Source organism: Neophocaena asiaeorientalis, unplaced genomic scaffold, assembly GCF_003031525.2.
Source record: "Neophocaena asiaeorientalis asiaeorientalis breed wild unplaced genomic scaffold, Neophocaena_asiaeorientalis_V1.1 scaffold484, whole genome shotgun sequence".
In the NCBI taxonomy this organism is placed as follows: Eukaryota; Metazoa; Chordata; class Mammalia; order Artiodactyla; family Phocoenidae; genus Neophocaena; species Neophocaena asiaeorientalis.
The window spans coordinates 1,616,321-1,639,370 of NW_020171830.1; the positions used below are offsets into that span (position 1 = coordinate 1,616,321).

General features: G+C 38.0%; 1 protein-coding gene across 6 annotated transcripts in view; it reads right to left on the reverse strand.

Moving 5' to 3' along the window:
- Positions 1-23,050, reverse strand: part of KAT6B (lysine acetyltransferase 6B) — a 231,524-nt gene that overhangs the window by 34,195 nt on the left and 174,279 nt on the right. For 4 of the 6 annotated variants that reach the window (XM_024740855.1, XM_024740850.1, XM_024740845.1 and 1 more), the window contains exons 5-13: positions 21,646-21,761; positions 21,337-21,418; positions 18,770-18,902; positions 15,007-15,938; positions 13,894-14,015; positions 12,231-12,346; positions 9,993-10,134; positions 6,404-6,565; positions 3,215-3,308 (exon numbers count right to left, since the gene is read on the reverse strand). In XM_024740855.1, the coding sequence (XP_024596623.1) occupies positions 3,215-3,308; positions 6,404-6,565; positions 9,993-10,134; positions 12,231-12,346; positions 13,894-14,015; positions 15,007-15,938; positions 18,770-18,902; positions 21,337-21,418; positions 21,646-21,761 (1,899 nt within the window). The remainder of the gene's footprint in view (positions 1-3,214; positions 3,309-6,403; positions 6,566-9,992; positions 10,135-12,230; positions 12,347-13,893; positions 14,016-15,006; positions 15,939-18,769; positions 18,903-21,336; positions 21,419-21,645; positions 21,762-23,050) is intronic. The other 2 variants (XM_024740870.1, XM_024740863.1) reach the window with 2 other exon arrangements.

The window sequence follows — 23,050 nt, forward strand, 5'->3', positions numbered from 1 at the left end:
TGTTTAGAAAGAGAAGAGGAGGACTTTAAAATTTTCTGACTGAGGGAGAGAGGGAATCTCAGAAACCAGGAGAGAAAAGGAGATGGAGTATCAGCTTCAACCCATGACAAGTCACTCCTTCCTCTAGCCACTTAAGTTTTGGGCAGAGTTACAAAACCCCTGAGTTGGTTTATGAGCAGATTGGGAGTTGGTGCCCTTTAGTCACTCCGGCAAAGCTCTGCAGATGACCTCCTGGGAAGCCCTGCTCAGACACATGCCAGACAAGCTGTCCTAGGAAGACACAGACAACAACATTATTCCAAGGACAGCATTTGGTCCTGGGATGAGCATTCCACCTCTTGACTGTCCTGGAGAACAGTGTTCAAAGCTTTGGATTCACAGTTCTTTATATACACACAACACATCATTTTTCGCTCATGTCTGTGATCCAGTGTGCCAACGGGCAGCTGGGCAAAGAACAGCTTTCCTTCTGTCGGTATCTTGTTTTGGCTTCCTGAACCAGCAGTAATTATAGACAAAATAAAGATTTCCTGCCTTACAACTTTCTTTGAATTACTGAAAATACCTCCCCGACCAAAAGACCCTCAGGCTCATGTACAAACAGAAATAAAATAAATCTAACTGTTAAAAGGTTCCTTTAAAAAACAGAGCAGATTTTAGAAAACCTGTAACCCCAGTTATCTGTTTTTCCCTGAGTTCTGAAATGTAAGGTTGACAAGGATTATGCGAGGTCACGGGGTTTATCTCCTACTTCTGCAAAAGACTGGATCTAATCATCATAGAAAGATATTTATCTACTATTATTTTAAGTAACTCCAAAGAAGGAGATGCTATCAATTTTTTCAGCAGCCTACTCTATCTTCTTTAAAACCTGTGTAGCCAAGGAATTATTTTTTCGCTTTAAATTGAATTTCTGTTGGGTTTACACCAGTCCCCATTTTCTCTGAGTGCTATAAAATTCTTCCCCTGGTCTTCTCTTCTCTGAAGAAATAGCACCAATTCCCTTTCAACTTCATTCAAATCATTCATCATATTCCTTAACCCTCTCCAGTGCAGGATGATACCAAGGGTATATGAAAGAGAAAATCTAAAATGACACCTGTAGCACTGCATTGCCTGGATGCACCCTAATGGATGGCATTTATCATGATGGCCCTGAGCCATCCAGATAGGTTCCACTGTGTTCCCTAGTTCATGTTTTAAAAAAACAGAGTAGACTCTAATACAGTTTTCATTTGAAGGGAATGTCTTTGTTCCTGGGTTGTTATTTTATGCATTAAGGCCTCAGTACCAGATCACACTGTACAAGTCAGACGCTACTGTATTTAGAGACTTGCATTTTTACCTGGTAAGTACCAGTCCCTTTTAAATTTTAGGTGGAAAATTATCGTGGGCAGTGACCATATCACTTAGGAGATTCAATACAACTTAACAAAAATACATCTAATGCAGACTATTGAGTGCACTGTCCACCTGAATACAAAAAAGGTATCCAAGGAGTTGACAGTAAGTTGGAAGTATGACACTTAGATCAAATAATTACCACAAAAGAATGAATTGAGTCTAAGTGCTATACTGCAGAGATACGCAGCAAAGAAGAGAATGGGATGAAACTCCAGGAGGTGGGATCAAAAAGAAGAGGATCCTGAGCTAGCTCTTTAACAATGGGTAGGATTTTGAACAGACAGAGGCTGGAGAAGGAAGAAGTGGTCATTTCAGGAAGGGACTGCACAAAGAATGCAAGTATGGGAACCTGCTCAGAATATTTGAGCAAATGGAGATTAATATATGAAATAATACATGAAAAAGCCTAAAACATAGGCTGGAACTAGCTGTTGGAAGATCTTGATTCGAGCTAAGAAGTTTGCCTTACTCTGTAAGCATGCAGATACTACCCAAAGTTTAAAGCTCGAATGGCTGCTATGCATACCAGAAATTATAGTATTTAGGAACAACTTGTGAACAGTGGCCCCAAAAATCTCCAAAACAACACAATTGGATTTGCCCTTAGAACTCATTACAACTAGGACTGTAAAGTAAAAATGGTAAACTTCTGGTAAGATGGCCCTCCATGGGATGACTAGATCAAGAAAGAAGAGTAAGACTAGGGTAACGAATTAAATAACTAGAAATGCCATCTGAAAATGTAAAAATAATCAATAAAGATACTTCAAAAAAGAATATCCTTCAATGTCAATAAATTATACAAATCCGTCCAAAGCTGCTATACGGTTATATTTTACACCCAAACTTTAACATTTCAACATCTAATAATATAGATTTAGACTCAACATGTTACTTCATGGTTTTCCTTGAGGACATTTACATTTTGCTTTTGCATCTGATGTACCTTATGAAGATTACATCATCTGCTATATTTTCCTTCTTTCAGTTTAAAATCTGGTAATGAAGAAGCACACAGTTCCTAGCAACAGATTTTTACAAGTGATTATTATCATGGGATATCCCGCCTTCGTGTTATCTGGATACTTTGAATCCATTCTCGAAATGCAGCCTTAATACTACATTAACACATCCAGTATAATATAAACAGGGAGGAAAAAAACTACCAATTTTTAAAAAACATTATCCTATGCGTACTTTAAAATAGTATTCCGATCTTCACTGAGGAGACTCAGAAGATACAAATGTGTATAAAAAAATATTTCTTGGGCAACCTCTAGATACGAACACTGTAATAATTTCTGTAATAGAAAAGGGAAATTAACAAAACAAGATGTTTATTTCTACCAGACAGCCAAGAAGGATAGGCTACCTAAAGAATTGTTTTTCTGAAGATAAAGATCCCTTTCCTGCTCTGTACTGCACAAGATTACAGGCAAAATTTTAGAAAGCTGAAAATCCTTTTAAATAACAATTCCTTTGGCTTTAATCACAAATAATTGCCTCTTTTGGTGCTAATGAGCATGAGCCCCACAGAATGGAATGTAATTCTGCCGGTTCATTCAGGGTAATGGCTTTGTGAGCTGGTGACACTGCGGAGAGATCGAGTCTCAATTTCCTAGAGTACAATACTGAGCAGCAGTACATTTTTCACTTGAGGAAGATTTTCTAACCTATGTAAATATAAGTAGTAAACCCGTTATCTATTGATAAAAACAACAAAGTAGGTTAAATAAAGTTTTATGTGCTACTCTCCTTTAACAGCCATCAGCTCCCTGGATCATGAAAGTAAATAAAGTACTTCACTTACTGAAATCAATGAGAAACCGTCCAAATCCTTGCCTCTGGTGCTGGGGCATGATCATTATGCAGGAGACGTTATACTTCTGCTGGCAAAGCTTTTCCTGAGGGAAGGAGAGACAGATCAAGTATGTCAGAGCACTGCTGAAGTGGGCAATTCCCTGCACCTGCCATCGTCCTTGTACCAAGGTCCACTAAGGTGAGCCAACGTGTTAGGTCAGGATCAAGCAGAATAATCCTACCGTCCTAATCAATCAAACTATCAGCTAACAACAAACTACCCACTCCAGGCATGCCTCTCAATTATATTTTATTCTTGAATGTCAGTACCATGAAATACGAATAAAGAATCCAAGGAAATGTGAGTCAAATGAAACAGAACACAGACAGTATGGAAGAAATGTTTTCCGTGCTCAAACAACCTGGGAGATGGGGATTAAAAAAAAAAACAACATCCAGAGAGTCACCCAGCGGGGTCAGTTAGGAATATTTTGCAAAAGGTCCCAGTGAAACTAAAATACTGTATGTGTGGGTAGACTTACACAAATACATTTCTCCTATGAGTAAATAAAGTAAAAAGCTGGAGAAATAATTAATCTGCATTTCAAAGTAGGACAACAAAACAAAAATGACAACAGCAACAAGAAATCCCCAAGCCTCCAAACCAAAGTGGAAGCCAAAATATTACCAACAGTCTGAAACCAGGAGGAAGACTGGAAAGAATATGGTGGGAAATGGTTCTTATAGTTCAGGAAAAATTTGCAATTTTCATGGGATATGGCATCAGAGCAGCAATATTTTCTTCAGGGTACATAGAAGCCGCCAAAACCTACACAGGGGAGATCTGGAAAAGGCTTTTGAGGTTGTGAATGCTCTGGCCAAATATAAACCACAAATTAGATTGACCACAAATGGTACTAACCACACCAAAGAATTACTTAGGAACACCCAGATCTTTAATGAACCTATTTGAAAGATCACAGGAAATGGTTGTAGAAAAAAACCCTACAGGGCAGAATTAAAGATTCCTTTGTGAAAAAGATGTGCTCCTGACTTTTGCACATTTGTAGCTGTCTGTGGAGTCTCCAAGAAATGAGGAGAAAGAAATGATGTGTGTCAATTTTCCTAAGAAACTGGATTGTCCATCACTGGCTGTGCACATCTGCGGCAAAGATTCAAATAATTAGTCTATTTTGCAAAGTCAGACAAATGGGTCACAAATCTAAAAAGAGATGTACTCTGGGTTTAAGGATTCATCCTTGATGCCGGTCTTTTCTTTGTCCCAAACTATTCTTACCTGTACACGATTTTTGGAAATCCCACCCAAGAGTTGTCCTTCCCCCACCCCAGCCCCTGCCCCCTGCCCTTTAACACATTACTACAGCTAAACTCTAATCTATGGATAAAATAACTCCTCCTCCTTTCCTTCCTGTTTTGAGTCATCTATTATGTGCTTGGAAAGTCACATGCATGTAATGGTTTACACTGAACTTTTCTAGATCATCTTGGCCATTCTCTGGCTATAACATCTAGAATTTGGTTTAAGTATAACCCCAAAGGGCCATAGTCCTTCACACTCCAATTGACATGTTAGAATATGGTTTAATTTGAGTCTACTCTTTTAACATGGCTGTTTTTTTAGATTAATTTTTGTTTTACTGCACTGCCAAAGAATATAATAGTATTCCGGGTATAGTAAGAAATGATAGTAGTTGCTGCCATACTATAAAAGAAACTGTGACAAAATGTAAAAACTTTATCTTGTTCTAAGTAAAATGTTGGGCTCCCTGGGAGGAAGAGAGGCAGAGATTTGAACCCCAAGAGTTACCAAGAACTGAGACCCAGAGGCCAACTTGAGACAAGGCAGGACAACGGCAGCAGGCACCACTGAGCATCTGTTTTTAAACTCAGATACATTTAAAGAAACACCATTTTTGCACAGGAAGGACAGTTATAACCACTATTCTTTTCAACTCTTCGGAGAAAAAGATGTTTACACATCTATACAGAACGTAAAATGTTTAATAAGTTATATAGATTTCCTAGTTATTGTTTCACCTTGTGTTAATTCTCTATCACCTTTCGAATCCATACTTATAAAGTTAACTTTCTTCTTTTTCGTTTTAGAGCTTTACCAAATATGTGGATTAAGACGTTGAGGCTGTTTTCCACGAGTGCTGTCACTTATTCCTATTTTTGTTTATGGTCTCTGGATTGATTCTTAAATTTAGAGAAACTTCCGTATGCAAAGGACCTTCATATATATTCTACCTTTTGATCTTCCATGAAAATGACACTTCCATTAGGCATTCCATTTACATTATGCAACAGTAGAGTCAGTGAAATTCACTTATCACCTAACATGCACACACACATCATAAAAAAAATAAGATACAGGGTTTGGATCATTTTACCTTCTGCCTGGAAGTCTTATAATTACCATCCTGGCATATTAAACTATTTCCTAAGTACCTAAGAAAAGTTAAGGTCATTACCTGGTAAATATCTCCAAACTCAGATTTCCTTTATTACATATGAGTTATTGTTTCTCAGAAGCCTTTGAACAGAAGAATGTGAGAGAATTGCTCTGAACCAGTGAAAAAGACAAACTACATCCACTCACTATGTCAAGGGCTCCCCTATGTTAACAGCTGGAGATAACTTAGGCTTTCTAAAGGTGGGGCTGCTTTAGATCTTAAAACAATAGCACAGAGAATAAGAGACAAAAGAGTAAAACCAGCCATTATATTAGCTTAACTGTCCAAATGCCAATGTTCTAACTCACTGAGATACTGATGATCACAGAGGAAACGCAAGGAGGAGAAATAAAAATTATCTTTTAAATGCTACGTTACATTGAAAGCTTCATGTTGACACCACTTAGGGGGAAAAGGGAAATAAGCTTAACATTTAGAAGATAAAAGATGCTAGGTGGTCTGCAAGGCAGCAATTATAACGTTATGTGAATGCTGACAGTCGAAACAGCAAACAGTGCTGAGGTCCTTTACACACTTCCTAGGCACGTTGCTTATTGTTTTTTGTTGTTGTTTTTAATGAGCTCTGAATAAGAATCTGAGCTTTTCAGAAACATGTGTCACTTATTCAAATTAGAGTCATAAAAAAGCCCTGTTTGAAGAATTGGGCTCTACCAAAAACATTTTGAAAAAGAAAATGAAGGTCATACTGGCTCTTGTTTTACCTTAGAGAAGTATCCAACCAGATGACAGCCCTTTTCATCATTTTTTGTAAGGACATAAAAAAGGAATGGCTCGACATCATAATACAACGTTTTGTGGTCCAGGAAGAGCTTGGCTAACAAGCAAAGGTTTTGGCAATAAATTTTGCTCATATTCCCATCAACCTAGCAAAGAGAAACAGACAACATTATTTAACATAAAAATACCACTCAAAATAAAATTGTTTCTTTTATACGGTATTTTGGAAAGTATATAATTTTATTTCCAAATCCCAAACTGAGCGATTAAAACACTCCATTAACCAAGTATAAAGTTTACCAGAAAATAGCTGTCATTTGGCAAATCAGAATTCTACCTTTTCTCTTAAATTGGGGTAAATTTTAGGTAGCTTAAATTTCTCTTTACACTACCTGAAGAAAGGCCACACTGCTAACAAAGAAGTAATTTTTATTTGCAATTTATTACGAGTAAAAAATGATTAGGCAGGTCCTCTCTGTTTGAACCAAGTAAATTGGAATTAAAGAAATGTAAAACGATCAAAATACTGCTCGAGGAAGTTAAACTTTATGTTGCTTTCAAAAGGGCTTCACATAAAAATAAAATAAATAAACTCTATTATCCTGATTCCTTAGAAGTGTGGATTAACAAAAGAGGCTTCCATTTTGGTTTTATTCCAAGCATCATTTTAAATATAATTGGAAAAGATAAAATTTCTGTGTTGGGAATACAGAGAAAGTGAGATGAATTTCAACCTACAATAAGTACCATGATTACAGTCTACTTCTCTTCAAAATAAAAGAATCAAGCTGTGATACTGACGGCTAGAGACAGAAGGCTAGGCACAAATGTCAATTTCTTTGATCAAATGTAGTTACCTGTTGAAAACAGAAAGCACAGCAGATTCTAGAATTTCCCTAGCACTTTTCTTAGGGGAAATGGATGTTTGCTAACCAGAGCTCTTTAACAATGAACTTGACCGTTCTCAAGTCTCCTGTGGACCATACAGGTTCTCATACTGCAAATTATTTTTAGACTTCGTATAACTATTTCCCTTGGATGAGACCTAGGTCCCACACATGGCAACATAATCAAATATGGGCAAGGGGCACAGAGGATACAATTCTCTCTTTAATTAAAGGAAGTTTTTATGTATTTGGGAGGATGGTCCTTTTGGAAATGGTAGCATATTACAAAAAGACAGATAGATGTAGGTATCCCTGAACCAGAAAAACAGAGAGATGACAATGCTGAAGCAAAATTCTTGTCAGTTGTGAAAGGTCTAAAATGGCATGCTTTCAAGAGGGATAAATAAAAGATAGGAAAGTAGTAATCTGTGATTATTATTCATTTATTTTATAAGTTACTTAGGACACTGCTAAGAGAAAATCTCCTACATGCTGTACTCTTAGTATTAACTCAGATTCTAGAATAGGGACCTTGGCACTTATCCAACCCAACTCCTTCAATAATTTTTATGCATAAATTTTACAGATCTGCTTCTGATTTTTCCCCTTTCATCTCTGTATGGTCCCAAAACACCTACCCTGAAATAGACCATTCTTATCAGGCTAACAAGACTGAGTCTCTCTTACCCCTGAGAAGACTCTCTCTGGATTTATGAGAGTTTCACCCCCTCAGGCAGAGTTATACTCATTTATTTAACAATTACTTAAAGCCAACAATGTGTTTCACCCTTTGAGAAACAATGAGACAATGATTTTCATTTTCTTTTGGTTAGAAGAAAGCTTCCAAGGCATTAAGAAAGGTGCCAAAAGTTAAGTGGAACTTGTGACATTCATTAATTAAGGTTCAACTGAGAGCAGCTCTGTTGTCTAAACCTGTTGGGGCTGGCCAAGTAGCATCCCAACAACAGGATGACAGCGACTTGCATTCGGCTTTCTCGTTAGCCCAGTGGCCCTCACTGGGGGTGACTTTTGTCCCCCAAGGGACATTGGCTATGTCTGGAGATGTTTTTCGTTGTTCTGACTGGAGGAGGTGTGGTGCTACTGGCATCTAGTGGGCAGAGGCCAGGGAAGCTGCTAAACGTCCCACAATGCACGGGATGCCCCCTACACCAAAGAATCATCCAGCCTGAAATGTGAACAGTCCCCTGGTTGAGAAACCCTGTGGCTCCTGTTTAGTAAAAACGAACATATTACCAAATCTTCCTAGCAACAATACCCTTCTTCCTTCAAGCTTGCTGAAAGAGCCTGATATAACCAGGAAGAGGAGCTTTAAAAAATCATAAGATGGGCTTTCCTGGTGGCGCAGTGGTTGAGAGTCCACCTGCCGATGCAGGGGACACGGGTTCGTGCCCCGGTCCGGGAAGATCCCACATGCCGCGGAGCGGTTGGGCCCATGAGCCATGGCCACTGAGCCTGCGCGTCCAGAGCCTGTGCTCCGCAATGGGAGAGGCCACAACAGTGAGAGGCCCATGTACCAAAAAAAAAAAAAAAAAAAAAATCATAAGATACAGTTGGAGTTACATGCGTTCTCTGATGAGTCTTGGGAAAAAAGTAATGGGCGCAAGACTGTCTGAGAGAGGAAGCCTGGTCCATGAGAGAAACCTATGTATGACCCTCCCCCACGTTAAATTTAATGCAAGACATTACAGACAAGAATTAAAGAGAAATGTGGGGCAGAATAATAAATTTCCAATCTGAACAACTCAGAAAAAGAGAATCTTAAAGTAAAATTGTATTTCAGAGAAAGAAGATATCATATCTGCTGTGCAAGGAAGGCTTGCTCTGAGCAACCAGGAATGAAAGCAATGTACCAAGATGGGTAACAGAGAAGAAAATAAGTCAGGGCAATGGAAGTGCTCAACCAGAGTGAGAGAATTAAGAAGGCCTGTGACCAGGCAATAACAGGAAAAAAGGCATGGCCTCCTCAAGGTACAACTGACTCAGCTAAGCTGGATCCCTGAAACTGACAATAGAACATGATGAAACAATGAAATGATATAGCAGCAAAGACCTTCTGCTACTAAATCATTTCTGAAAACACAAAATGTCTTCAAGAACACACAATGACAGACACATGGCCACAAGGGGTTCGTGTGAAGAGCAGAGCTCTCCAGGGGTGGCCATCTACCCAGATGGGGGTCGGGGGAGTCCCAACATCTGCTGGGGTCTCACCAAAAGATTATCTACCCTGCCAAGAAATGGATGGAAACACAGGTGGTTGTGTATTGAGGAGATATGTACAGCTGCTCAATTCCCCGGAAGAGTGAGCACCTGCCAGACATTGGCTGGAGCTGCTGAACAAAGCTAATTTCTCCTGCCAAAGAAAGTAGAATTTACGAAGAGCTGAGGAGACCATAAATTCACTGGCGAATATATCTGGTGCAGACAGGGATTTGGGAGAAGACAAAAAAGTTAATGTGATGGAGTAGGAATTCATCATCAATCTCAACGGTTGCTTAATATGGTTAGAAAAACATTCCAAAACATGGAGATATTTGAAAAAGCAGTCTGAATTTCAGTGCCAAAACTGAATATACTTTGTACCTTCTACGAACAAATCAGTACATAGTCAACAATTAGAAACACTAGGTTTCAAATGCTGAGTTTTTTATTTATACATGCTTACCTCAAATACTGAAAGGTCTTTCCTTCGGTAAATTTCATTTGCTGGAGGATGAAACCATCCACATTTCCTTGAGTGTCTTAACAAAATATTTTTACTTTTCATATATTTAAGACAGAATTCACACAGGTAAAGCTTTGGTAATCTGTTGAAATTTTAAAATCAAAGAATATAATCAGATTGACTATACTCCTGGGGAAAAATATTAAATACTGTTCTATTTTCTCTAAGCCATAAAAAGGCTGTATAATAGTATTTGAAAGAAGTAGTTTCAACAAAAGAAAAAGGAAAAAGAAAGCCAGTAGTAGAGTGTACAAACCTTATAGTATTTTTCAATCTAATAATACTTGCTGCCTTTACTTTGTGAACAAATAATTTGTTTCCTTAGAAATGTCCTATAGACAGCAAGGTTTTCAGACTTGGAACTATGACTCTAAAAACAATGGCGTCCGGTCATCCATGCATATTTTTTAAATTTCAGACTTAATGTCATAATTTCAACAGTACGTGTAATCAGTGGTGTAACTATAACAATCTTTTACTCAGAGAGAAGTGAATTCATTATTTTTAAAATGATCTGTGTACTGATAAGGCAGAGAAGTCCCAGAATTTAGTTGTTTCCATTTCTTATGGATGAGGTAACTTTAAAGTTATCATCAGTTGTACATGGTCTAAAGGAGTAAATATAGTCAAGTCAAAAGACCTTATTTGTTCCTACCAATTCCACCGACTCTTTGAATAAAATTAGACAAACAGCTTTCTCTCCTCTGCTGACTTTTTCTCCACCTTAAAAATTATACCATTTTTTACTTGTGCCCTATCATGCTTGAGTGGATATTGCTAATATTTACAAGAGAATGTTTAAAAGCACTTTCAACGTCTTTGGGGTATAAAAATGGGGAGAAGTGTTTTGGGAAGAATTAGATACAGACTCATCACAGTAATTTCAAATCTTGGATTCATATGCAAAATTATTCAAAGCTCTTAGAACACATGATTTACAATTACCCATACAAGTAAAAGCTCATAGGTGTTTTTCAAACGTTTTTAAGGAACATACAGCTAAGTGATATGAGCTGGGAAGAGAAACCAAGACTCCTGACTCTTAGTTTGTCACTTAACTTCTAGAACACCCTCCCCGTTTTCTCTGATGATTGGGCAGCCACCCAAGAGAAAGAGAAAAGGATGATATCTATTCTAGAAGAAAAGCAAATTTGTGATTACCAGAAACTTTGCAGGCTAAAGCATTTGAGAAGATACTAATAAACTGTGCCCTGACATACCTGAAGGAAGAAATCTGTTCACAAGATACCCATTTTTAGATACATTAGTTCAAGACAATTTCACAGCTAATCTTAGTTCAAGACAAAAGAAAATTCTAGTACCATTATTTTCTCTTCAGTTTTAACAAGTTAGTCACAAATGGCTCTAAAAGTCAAGATTTGGGGAAGGGTCTCTTAAGGCTACCCACGCCCACCTACTTTCTCCCATTTTTCCTTCTTTTGCTATAATTTCTCTAAAAAACCTTGACAATAAAATGCCAGAAATCAGAGATAAAAGTAACAGGCCTAATTAGGAAAACGAAAAAGGCAACTGAGAAGAAACCACCAAATGTTTTACAACGGCTAATTTTTTTTCTTGATTTGGTTTCTTACACAAACAATACTTCCCCAATTAACCAAAGAGAGAAAAAAACGATCTAAAAGTTAAAAGGCAAAATTTACAACACCTGTGTAACTAAGGAGTATAAGGCATTTACATACAACAATGAATACTATAAGAAGGTACTGGCAAAAGTAATAGTTTTGCAAGCACTTAGACTTGACTATCAGGACAGCCCTGGTGGCACACTGGTTAAGAATCCGCCTGCCAATGCAGGGGACGTGGGTTAGATCCCTGGTCTGGGAAGATCCCACATGCCTCAGGGTGACTAAGCCCGAGAGCCACAACTACTGAGCCTATGTGCCGCAACTATTGAAGTCCACGCGCCTAGAGGCCGTGCTCCGCAACAAGAGAAACCACCGCAATGAGGAGCCCATGTACCGCAACAAAAAGTAGCCCCCCGCTTGCTGCCACTACATAAAGCCCACACGCAGAAACAAAGAACCACTGCAGCCGAAAGAAAAAAAGAATTGACTATTAAAATTTATGTCCTAAAAATCACCTAATTCCAGCTTTAGAATGTTCCTTCCTCACATACGAGACATTAAGGTTGTATACCTGCCTGGCTTATTCCATTACCTTGCATATTCCTGTGGGTAAGGCGAGGAGTACCAGGTTTGGATTTCATATTTCCCAAATTCTATTACAGAAGGGTACCGGCCACAGTCTTCTACTCCACTTTCACACTCTATTTTCTGTCAGACAGAAAGAAAACAAAATATGAGGATTTCTTCACTTACATTTTGGTTCTTTCACCAGTGGATATGAAAATCTATCAAGACCAGAATCGTAATTGTGAATTTTCATGTTGTTGAAAAAAAACATTATAGGCCCTTGTGAAATAATAATCAACTTTGTATAAGATTCATATATAAATACCCTAAGAAACAGTATTACCAAGATAGGAAATGAATACCTGTTAATACATACAAATGTCTATTGAACTAAATTTAATGATCTGCCACAATGTATTAAAACTGAGGAAATTATAAGATGATGTGGCTGTTACACACTGTCACACGGTTACAGTCCCCTGTTCCCCCACCAAGTAATATTTAACCGGACTGTAGATAAATAATCAATTGCTAAGTTTGCAGTTTGATTCCCATCTCCTTTTACTCCCATGCAGGAGGTTAAGAACTCTGCTGGCCTGATTCACTGTGGCATTCCCTGGGTCTAGCCCAGTGCCTGACACAGACAAGAAATGTTCTTGAATGAAAATGCCAGTGTTGCCAGTTTGGAAAGAAAGGGCCTTGGATTTAGCAGTAACTTTCAGGTAATTGCCTGCTGTTCATCACGTCTATATACGAACGCCAGATACGGTCCCCCCAAATGGTCATATTTAAGGACTTCAAATCTCAGTGATGGCAGGGCGGGGTGGGGGGAATTTAACATTTTATCTTAGCCAAAGGAAACACTACAAAGAATGCAGAATGAGGAATGGAAATATCCAAGGGCCCCACAAGTAAAAATAAGCACAAGTATTTAGCCCAAGTGGCTGCTACAAAAAATAAAGCTTAAGAGCCTATAGATAGCCCCTACTCCCCCAAAAAGGAAGTGAGGTGGGGGTGGGAATCTATCCATGAATATGGTGCCCTGGAAACAGAATGTGGTCTACTGACAGAAGAATTCACAATCCATAATAAATTTGTCTTTCAGAAGTCCAACAGCCTTTCCTTTCAATGTTTTGCTGACAATAAGCTATGTAGAGTTAACATGTTAAGGGGAATCATTTAAAGAAATTACTAGACGATGAAAATAAAAGTGATTACAACTGATCATGCAACACAATATTGCCTTCGCCAATGCCCAACAGTTAAAATCAGGAGACATTTTTCATATGGCTGGCCACCTGTGCTGGAAGAAACATCGGTCAATTTAAAAGTGATGTTCTTCTTTTTGTGAATGATTTAAAAGGACTATTTTCTTAATTTGACCAAAAATAATCAGAAATCTATTCCTTCACCCCTAGAAGCGTTTTCCAAAATCTGCCTCAATAACTGCTCCTCTGGCCTATTCTGTGAGACTAGCTGAGCCATTACCAACTTTTAAGAGTGGAGACAACACTATATAAAGTGATAACTTTCGAATGTACAGTCAACAAAAATGATGGTAACAGTTAAAGAACCACAAAAGATTTTGAGGGGGATTCTTTATAAAATCAAGGCAGTTAATTTCATAGTACTCATATATAAAGGTGACGTATTTTCCTCATTACTAGAATGCAGTATCCTGGCCTTACCTCCCAAGACAGTTCCTGGGCCTGCTTAAAAACATCCAAATCCTCTTCAGTAACGGTATCCTTGTTTCCAATCACATTTATATCTGTACTTTCTTGTTTGATGCTTATTTTGATTTCTGTATCTGTCATTTAAAACCAGCAGAAAGTGTATTCACTGACTTGCATCATGAATAACCACCATATAATTACCAAAATGGCACCAAATTACCAAAGTGGGCAAATATGGATTTTTTTTAAGCTTTATTAGCTTTTACATCTAAGCACTGCTCACAGATCCAGCAGTACCTTTTCCCTGCTGTACCCAAATTGTTATTTGAATCATCGCTGTTGTCATCTTTTTATAGCTTCAACAAATAAATGACGGAAAGAGCGAGCAATACAAAGCAAAATCATAGTTTTCAACCAAGATTAGAAGGCATATCAATGTCTAGGTATAGAATTCCCATGATCACGTTTGTGATAATAAAATCTACCACTTTGTCCAAATGACACATTTTTGGCTTTTGTTTCATAAAGGGTAGCAAATGTAACGGGCCAATTTGTTAAATGAATTCATGAAATCAGTTTTCTCCCTGAGGTGAGTACACACACAGACACACTCACATCCAAAAGCACACTTCACAGAGTCACAGATCAGGCTTTGTTGAGAAGGAAGCAGGATGAACTTTGCCATGAGAAAGCAATGGACAGAGGGAGACGAGGAGCTGATGTCCCCGCTGCCGGAAGCACGGACAGCACATGGCCACGCAGTGCTGTGGCTGAAGAGGTAGCACGGGGAGGAACATGGCAGAGGCGTTAACAGTGGCTACTCATGCGGGACTACAAAGCCATAAGCAATGCTACGGACGCATCTGGGGGGGTCCTAGTGTCACTACAAATGGAAATAAGTCATAAAAAGTGGGAGAGTATTAGTTGGAAAAACAACATTTTGGAAGTTTAGTCAGCATTAGAAAAAGGTCAAAGTTTCACTGCTTCTGTATGAAAGTGAAGTGAGAACAAGAGAAATAGCTAAGACCTATGTGACAAATAGGAATTGACTGATTCTTTTTTTGGGGGGGTTGGGGAGAAAGGGACGGGACGCAGGTTTGGTTGGAGCTTTGACCTTTTGCTTACCATCATCCTGATCAGGTTTAATCCTTCCGTCTGTCAAGCTCCCCTTCCCTGGTGAGGGGGTCCCCATCTGAGGGGTCACTTTATATTTTAACCTGCCTAGCATCCTGTGCTTTTTAAGGAAAGTTGTTCGCTTGAAGTGAGCAATTGCTTTAAAAATACGTCCTCTAGCCATCCCCCAGCTAGAGGAGGAGGGGTGAGAAATAAATCTACTTCTAATATCTCTTTTTCCAAAGAAATGGGCTTTTGATTTTGCCGTGGAAGGGAATTCGATTTTACGACGCATACGTTTAGGTGGTGCATAACTTGGGTGTCCCTTTTGGCGAGACTGTCCCTGAGTGGTATAGATATGAGAGAGCCCATCAAAGAGTGCCTTCAGCTGGCTGTTATTAGTGAGACTGCTAAAGGAGGGCACACTGGACTGGCTGGAAGAACTCTGGGGAGAGGTAGAAGAAACAGAAGTGCTGGACTTTTGTGAACTGGGGCTCTGACCAGAGAGGGGGGTTGCGGGTGGGAGTGAAGAAGGTGGAGGTTTTAGCTTTTGTGTGGTACCTGGAGCCAACACATGAGAAGTGCATGACTGTTTCTGAGAGACCTTTTTCCTTGGACGATAGTGCTTTGAAAAGTCTATTATTTCACCTCGTGATCTGCGACCATCAGGTGATGGTGTAAAAAACTTAGTAAGGCCATCAATGAGCCCTTTGGTTTTCTTGTTAACTTTAAGTGTAGAGGCAGAAATGTAGGTGGAGGTGGTGGTGATTTTGGTGGTGGCACCAGGCCGAGGGGGGTCTGTAACAGCCAATCTGCTGCTTGAGTCCTTCCCAGATGCAGCATGACCAGATGAAGGTGTGGTACAGACTTTAGTCTTTTGACCCCTACCAGGTGACCCCCTTCCTGTGAATGCATTCATGGATCCTTCATCACTGGTTACAGACCTAGGCAAAAATTTAGAGAATAGTATCAGCATTTAATAATAGAATTATAAAGGTATCTAACACAAGTTTATAGCAACTAGATGCATTCAATGTGCTTAAACTTAAGAAACTGAATTGCAACCTTAAGCGCTGCTTGTGTGTGTGTGCCTCCACCTAGGTGTTTCTCTGTTGAAACAGGTTGTAGCCCCTACACTGGCATGTCATGACTCTCCCAGGGCCCATCCAACAGGTACTGGAAGAATCATGTGGAACCAAGGGCAATATGGATTAGAAAATTTTTGAAGAGACTAAAAGATCACCCAGTGCTTTTAAATAAAAATGTGACCCCTTGTGTCGTCACAAGTAATTATGATTTCCTGAAATGTCTTTTTTAAAGTATTAAAGGAAATAAGTCATAAGTATTATCTAGAAGCAAAAGAAGAAGCTTATCTAATCTCTAGTTAGAAGTAATTTTAACTCAAATGGAAAATTTATATAAATAGAATTTGGTTACATCTATAAATTAGTACATCTTTTTTTTTTTTAAAGAAAACATTAAAAGATTTCCACTTAGCACTTTATGCTTAGGATGATAAGATAACCAATAATACTCTCTAAGTAGAGGAGACAATTAATTACAGCATAAAATACTGCTGAAAAAAGGACAACAATAGCAAAAAACTGAAGAAATGATTAAAGAAAAGCTACAGCGGGTCAGACATGACATGGAAAGTCTGGTGAAGAAGCAGCACATTTACCATGGTCATTATCAGACACTTGGCATCAGAATCTTTATACACTGGTTCTGACTGCTGTTTCAGTTCATTTGATGCTGGTTCTGCCCATACAGCTGTGTGGTCAATGGAGACCGGAGGTCACTCCCCTAGCACAGCTGCTTACAGGAATGGCAGCTGCCTGCCCTCACCTCAGGCTAGGGCTTGGAAAGCTACCCATTTTGCAGCAGAATTTTATTCAACAGAAACATTTGCATGTGAATTATGGCAGTGCTGGGGCCCAAGAATGGAGCTTAAAAATTATCAACTGAGCTGAAGGCTAGTAATGATGAAATGGAAGCCTGAAAATGATATGATCTTGAATTATAAAAATATCTTCAATAATTACAAATAGAAGAGCATAGCTTAGTGGTCATCATATACACAGAGATTTAATGAATAATTCTGGCAGTCAGCTAAAGGGGAGGCTGGCGCAGATCAACAGAGTGAGCTACTAGGCTCATCCGAAGCAGCTCAACCGCCAGGAGCTTCACCCAATGCCACCGAGTCAGCCAAATCAGGTTAGAGCTAGAGATCTCTAGTGTCACAGTGAGAGTTACCAATAAACTACTCAACCAGGCTAAAATGTTTCACATCAGAATGCTACATTTGGACTGTATCTGGAATCAATTGCCCAGAAAGGATAATACGTTTATAAAGCATGTAAAAAGGAAAACTACCTAGACTGTCTTAAACATTCCTAAGCTCAAAGGACAATTTTGGACAAACAAAAAGTTAGGATTGGTGCCAGATGCAATTTTCAGCTGTGTCCTTTGTTTAGAAAGTTATATCCTAATTTGGTTTTCTTAATTGGGCCCTGAGGATACAGTCCCATTTCGGGAAAAATGCTTACACTGGACGAATGCAAAAACATATAATTTCTACTTCAAGAGATGCTAATATGAAAGATTTTATTCATCAATAGGTTTCATGTTTGCCTCTAGAAATTAACACAAATTCCATATTAAGATGTCCACCAGTTAGAAGGTTTTCATAACGTTTCATAGAACACTTTAGAAAGGAGCATGCATTTTTCTATTTCTCCTTTGGGAGATAAAGGTGCGGGAGAATACTGTTTTTCTGAGAGCAGGTAATAAAGTGAATTGCTTCAGATAAAATTAGGGGGGGAAGAGTAAGTAAGTGAATTAGACACCTGGTGTTTCTTCACTGTGTGTGCAGAGCTCTATTCATTTCTACATCACAGTGACCCTTTCACTAAGCCTAAAGAGAAGGGCAACGGTCTTATTGATAGAGCTGCTTCAGATATGCAAGTCTACTGATTTCATTTCTAAACATCTTAGCTAATGCTGATTGTCAGTCAGTTCTATACTCTATATAGGTTAAAAAAAAATACATCCATTTCTCCTCTTATCTTTTCTCTACTTCTCCAAGTAACTCCTGCTAAATGTTCTACTTGGCTTTAAAGGCATCTATGTGGCAACAGGCTAGAGGAAATGGGGCTATCATAGTAGAACTGCAGGCTACTGCAAATATATTATTTTGTCCTTATGTTTGCACACATGTGCACATACCAAATGGTCTTGTCTAACTCTCTGGAGGCAAATTAGGACAGTAATTTGCAGGTTTCTTAGAAGCTCCTATTTCAGAAAAGGGATCTTAAAAAGTTGTAATACTAAATTAGCCCAGAAAAGAGAAGTATTTTTCTAAAACGTTATCTGGGGTAACAAAAGAGAGTCACTAGAGATGTGAACAAATCCCTCTCTTGTTTTAAAAACCCCCAGAAAAAATATTCATATAAGTAAGTTCTTCTAATGTTCAGCCAATAATAAAGTAGACAGAATAACTGTTTCCAATTCTTACATTCTGCTTCTATCCTGCTGCTTGAAAAATGTCACTTAGCATCACAGATACTGCCAACAGAAGACCCCGAAATGCCAACTGTAATTTAAAATGTTATTTTCAAAAAAATTTCCACAGCTTATGCAAAAGGAGAAATACTCCTCATCCCTTGAGTTTGTAAAAATGATACTAAAAAGATAATGGAATCTAAGGGGGTTACAGTCAACTATATCTTAAAGCACAACATTAAAGATTTCTTTTGATAAGATCTCAACCTACAACAATCGTTGCTTTAATTTATTTTTCGGTCGTCCAATGGGTTTTGCATATCGTCGTTTTATTTGTGCAGCTTTCTCATGAAGTAGTTTTCTTCCCTTTTTCTTTGGTCTGCAGACTTGGCAAATCCACATCCCTGAATTAATATATATATGAGAAAAATATTTTAATGTTTGATTTTAGGAGAGAGATTAAATATAAACTGCAGCTGTAATAAGCTGCCCAAGGATGCCTGTATGCAGAAATTGACCCTAAAAGATGGATCACTCCCTTCTGTCATTCTCCTCAGGAAGCTGTCATTAAAGGTCAATTTCCCCAGGGTCAAGGTGCTGAGAGCAGAGGGCTGACCCATCTCAGAACTCTTCCGATAAGGCTTTTCCCAACATGTCACCAAGCTTCCCTAGACCATGTAAACACACATGAAAACCCAATCTTGTCATATTATATATCTTTTGATTGGAGGGAGACATTTTCAAGTCAATTTTTTTTGAAATTTCTGGGGAAAAAGTATTTGTCTCTTTTTGAAAATTTTCTAACTAAATTATAAGATATAGTTTTTAAAATTAAAACTTAAAATGTTTAAGTACTATGGAGCTACAATAATTAAAACTATGCACCTGGCATATGGAAGCAGGTCAATGGATAAGAACTGAAAGGCCAGAACAACTGAAAAGTTTAGCATATCATGAAGGCTGTATTTCAAATCAGTGGGGAAAGGATGAAACGATTCAGTAAAGGGTGATAGAACATACAGCTGTCTATCTGGAAGGAAAATAATTATTTCCTATCTTTTATAAATACAAATTCTAGGCAGATGAATATTATATGGCAAAATTAAATGTTACAGGCACCAGGAAAACTATGTGGATATTAATATAATCTAAGCATGACTGACATGTAAGACTGAAGCCATAAAGAAAGAGATTCATGGATTTGACTACATAAAAATATAAAGAGCTTCTGCAAATCAGTAAGAAAAAAGTGAAAACCCCAATGAAAAATGATTAATGAATAAAAACAGGTAGTTTACAAGATGATATACAAACAGCCAATAATCAAACACAAAAAAAGTTCAATTTCACTATTTAAAGAAAAAAATCATCAGACATCTTTCTTCTGTTACCTAATTGGTAAAAAATTTTAATAATAACACTGTATTACATTGAATCTAAGATACCACTGACTATAAGATGCATCTGATTTCAAAGATGTTAAAATGTTTTTTTAAAAAGTGTGTCTTAGATTCAACGAAATATAGTAATAGTGAGTGCTGGTCATTTATACAGGGAAACAGGTATTCTCATACACTGGTGGTTGGTCTGAAAACTGATACAACCTTTCATGTACACAGTCTTTGATCCAGCAATTCCTCCCGGAGGAATTTACCTTAAGGCAATAATTGTGGATGGAAAAAATTGGAAACATTTGTAATATCCACAATAGGGGATTGGTTAAATAAGTTATTCTTTTCTTTACATGGGGTTGCAAAATCAATTATGTTCAGGAACCACCCAGGTATAATATATGTGACTGAAGCAAGCTGGAATGTAAGGCAACAGGTTGCAGTGAGACTGAGGCAGAATGGGGCACTGACAATTCAAATGCAAAATTTAAAAAATATTGCACCAGCTCTTCTGTAACGCAGTTAAGAGAAGTCTTTAAAAAATATATAGAGAGATACAGATAGATGGATGATAGATAGATAACCAACAAAACATTTCTGTGGCCCACGGTCACCAGGTTTGTAACCCCTGCTCTATGTACTATGGAGTTCTACACACTTATTAAAAAGTATGTTTAGAACATTTAATGATGTGGGAATGTGAGAAGCTATTGTTAAGAGGGAAAAACCATAAACACGTACAGACTGTTCCATTTCTTTTTAAAGGGGTGGGTGGGGGCAGGGAAGGAATTTCTAACTGATTGTTCTTATTCCTTTTTGTCAATCTATATTTCCTACATCTTTCACAATGAAAATGTATAAATTTTGTAATAAGAACGCAAAGTTATTTTTAATGTTTAATATATTATCATATGAGAAAAAGAAGGCTGAGCTTGGCTGACTACCCGATAAACAGAAAAGAAAATCCATATTCTATATGGATATATCCATGTAAGATAGTTCAGATCCTCATGTTCAAAATTATCAACTAATGGTCAAGAAAATGGTGATGGCTCCTGTCATAGGACTTTTCTGGAGTCATCATTATCACCATCATTGAAAATAGGTAATTTCTTACCTCTGAACACTGTACTGAATAACATGGAGAGTACTCTAAACTTTTGACCTACCTAATCTAAACTTATTCTAATAGGGGAGTGGTTTCAGGAGAGGAATGGTCTTTTTAGTCCTGTGGATGAATTAGAGTATTTATCATATACATTACCCCCAAACTCAATGCTTTTACACTTCTCTGCTCATAACCTGTACCAAACCCACAAGTATAGGGAAGGTAGGAGGGATGAAAAAAATGCTTAAGGAACCTGTATACTTCTGAGCTGTCAGACATTAGGACAAGGCTAATGTGTACATAATAAAACACATTTTTAAATATGGTTTAAAAGTTCACCTTTTGGCATTCTGGAGAGTGGGGGATCACAGCACTCCATATGGAATCCTCTATCGCAGGAGTCACAGAAAAGCATATTATCCTGCAATATAAAATATTAGAGACTAACTGAGACTGAAACCAACTGTAAAAGGCCACAAATTCTTATGTTATCCAATTAACAAAAATAAAATATAAGGAAGGAGCACCACGATCCCTGTTGAAATGTATTTAAACATTTAAAAATAGCAACAGTCTATAAAAATGAAAAACCTTAACACTGAAAACTAACAATTTACCTGGAGACAGACTACTGAGAGCCATACTTACTGCATTTTTGCCTTGGATTCTACATGCACTGCATGTCTTGCATTCGATGCACTGCCACCTTAAGGCCTTTACGTTTGTTGTTAATTCAGGACAAAATTTCAAACAGGATGGGTGTCCTATAAGAATAAAAAGCAAATTGCTTTATGGGACTGGTGCCTTCAATTTTTTAAACTCCCGTTCCCTAATATTTAATAGATGGTGATGATGCCAGCCAAAGAACCTTAGGAACTTGAAAGTACAAAAAGATCAAAGAGGGAATTCCCTGGCAGTCTAACGGTTAGAACTCCGAGCTTCCACTGCAGGGGGCATGGGTTCGATCCCTGGTTGGGGAACTAAGATCCCCCGCAAGCTGCATAGTGAGGCCAGAAAACAAACAAAAAACCATATCAAAAAAATATATATATATCAAAGAATCCAAATTACACTTTCCTTTCTGTCTTCCCCGCCCCACCCCCATATGTGAGAGAGTGACTGTACAAATGTTTTCCCTAAGAGAAATTTGGAAAATTTATGCCAATTCTAATCACAAGTCTTGGAGAACCTGAAGATAACGTATGCTCAAGATCATGTTCTCATGCCTGTGCTTTCTGTTAAATCTCTTGACCTCGCCCTCTTCATTGATCACCATCTACTCCGAAGTTTTCTGGCTTGCCAGCCTGCGAGGAGAGTGCCGAAGTGCAAACAATTCCTGCTCTCAGTATAATGAAATCTTAAAACAACAGTTAACTAACTAAAAATCTGCGGCTGCTTAACATAATACAACAAACAAATGGAAAAAAGAAAAAAAAATCCAATAGCATACAAAGAATGTCCCATTGCTGGGATACACAAAGAAGAAACTATTGCCATCTTGCCCCTGGGACGCTGAACTTAAAATCTGTAAGTAGGAGTAGAAACAGTGAATTTGGAAGTTGCAAGATCCAGGCTAAATGGAATATGCCAAGAAACATACCCTTAGCAAGCGTTCCCCCATTTTTCTGAGTGTTCAGCTTTTCTGCACTGTTTTGGACACACTTTTCATCTAGCAGCTCTCACCTCACAGAGGAAAACTGGAGACCCCGAGGGGCAACACCATTCAAGGAAGCCGGCCAGGCTACACTGAATAATAGATTGCTCCAAAAGGTTTGGGGAGTGTGAGCCTAGACTCTTCGGAAGGCAGTTCAGTTTAAAATTTGATGGTCTTTTATCACATAAACCCAAGATCTCCAAATTTGATTTTACTTTTCTAAATCTGGTCTTAAAACAGTAAGAACGTTAGTAAATCCCATGTGAAAGAACTTATTACCAAGCTGCAAAAGAAACCTGAGGGGTAATAAAAAAAAAAAAAAAAAAAAAAAAAAAAACGGAAAGTTGGGAAAAAAAAAAAAAAAAAAAAAAAAAAAAAAAATTTTTGGAAAAATTAATT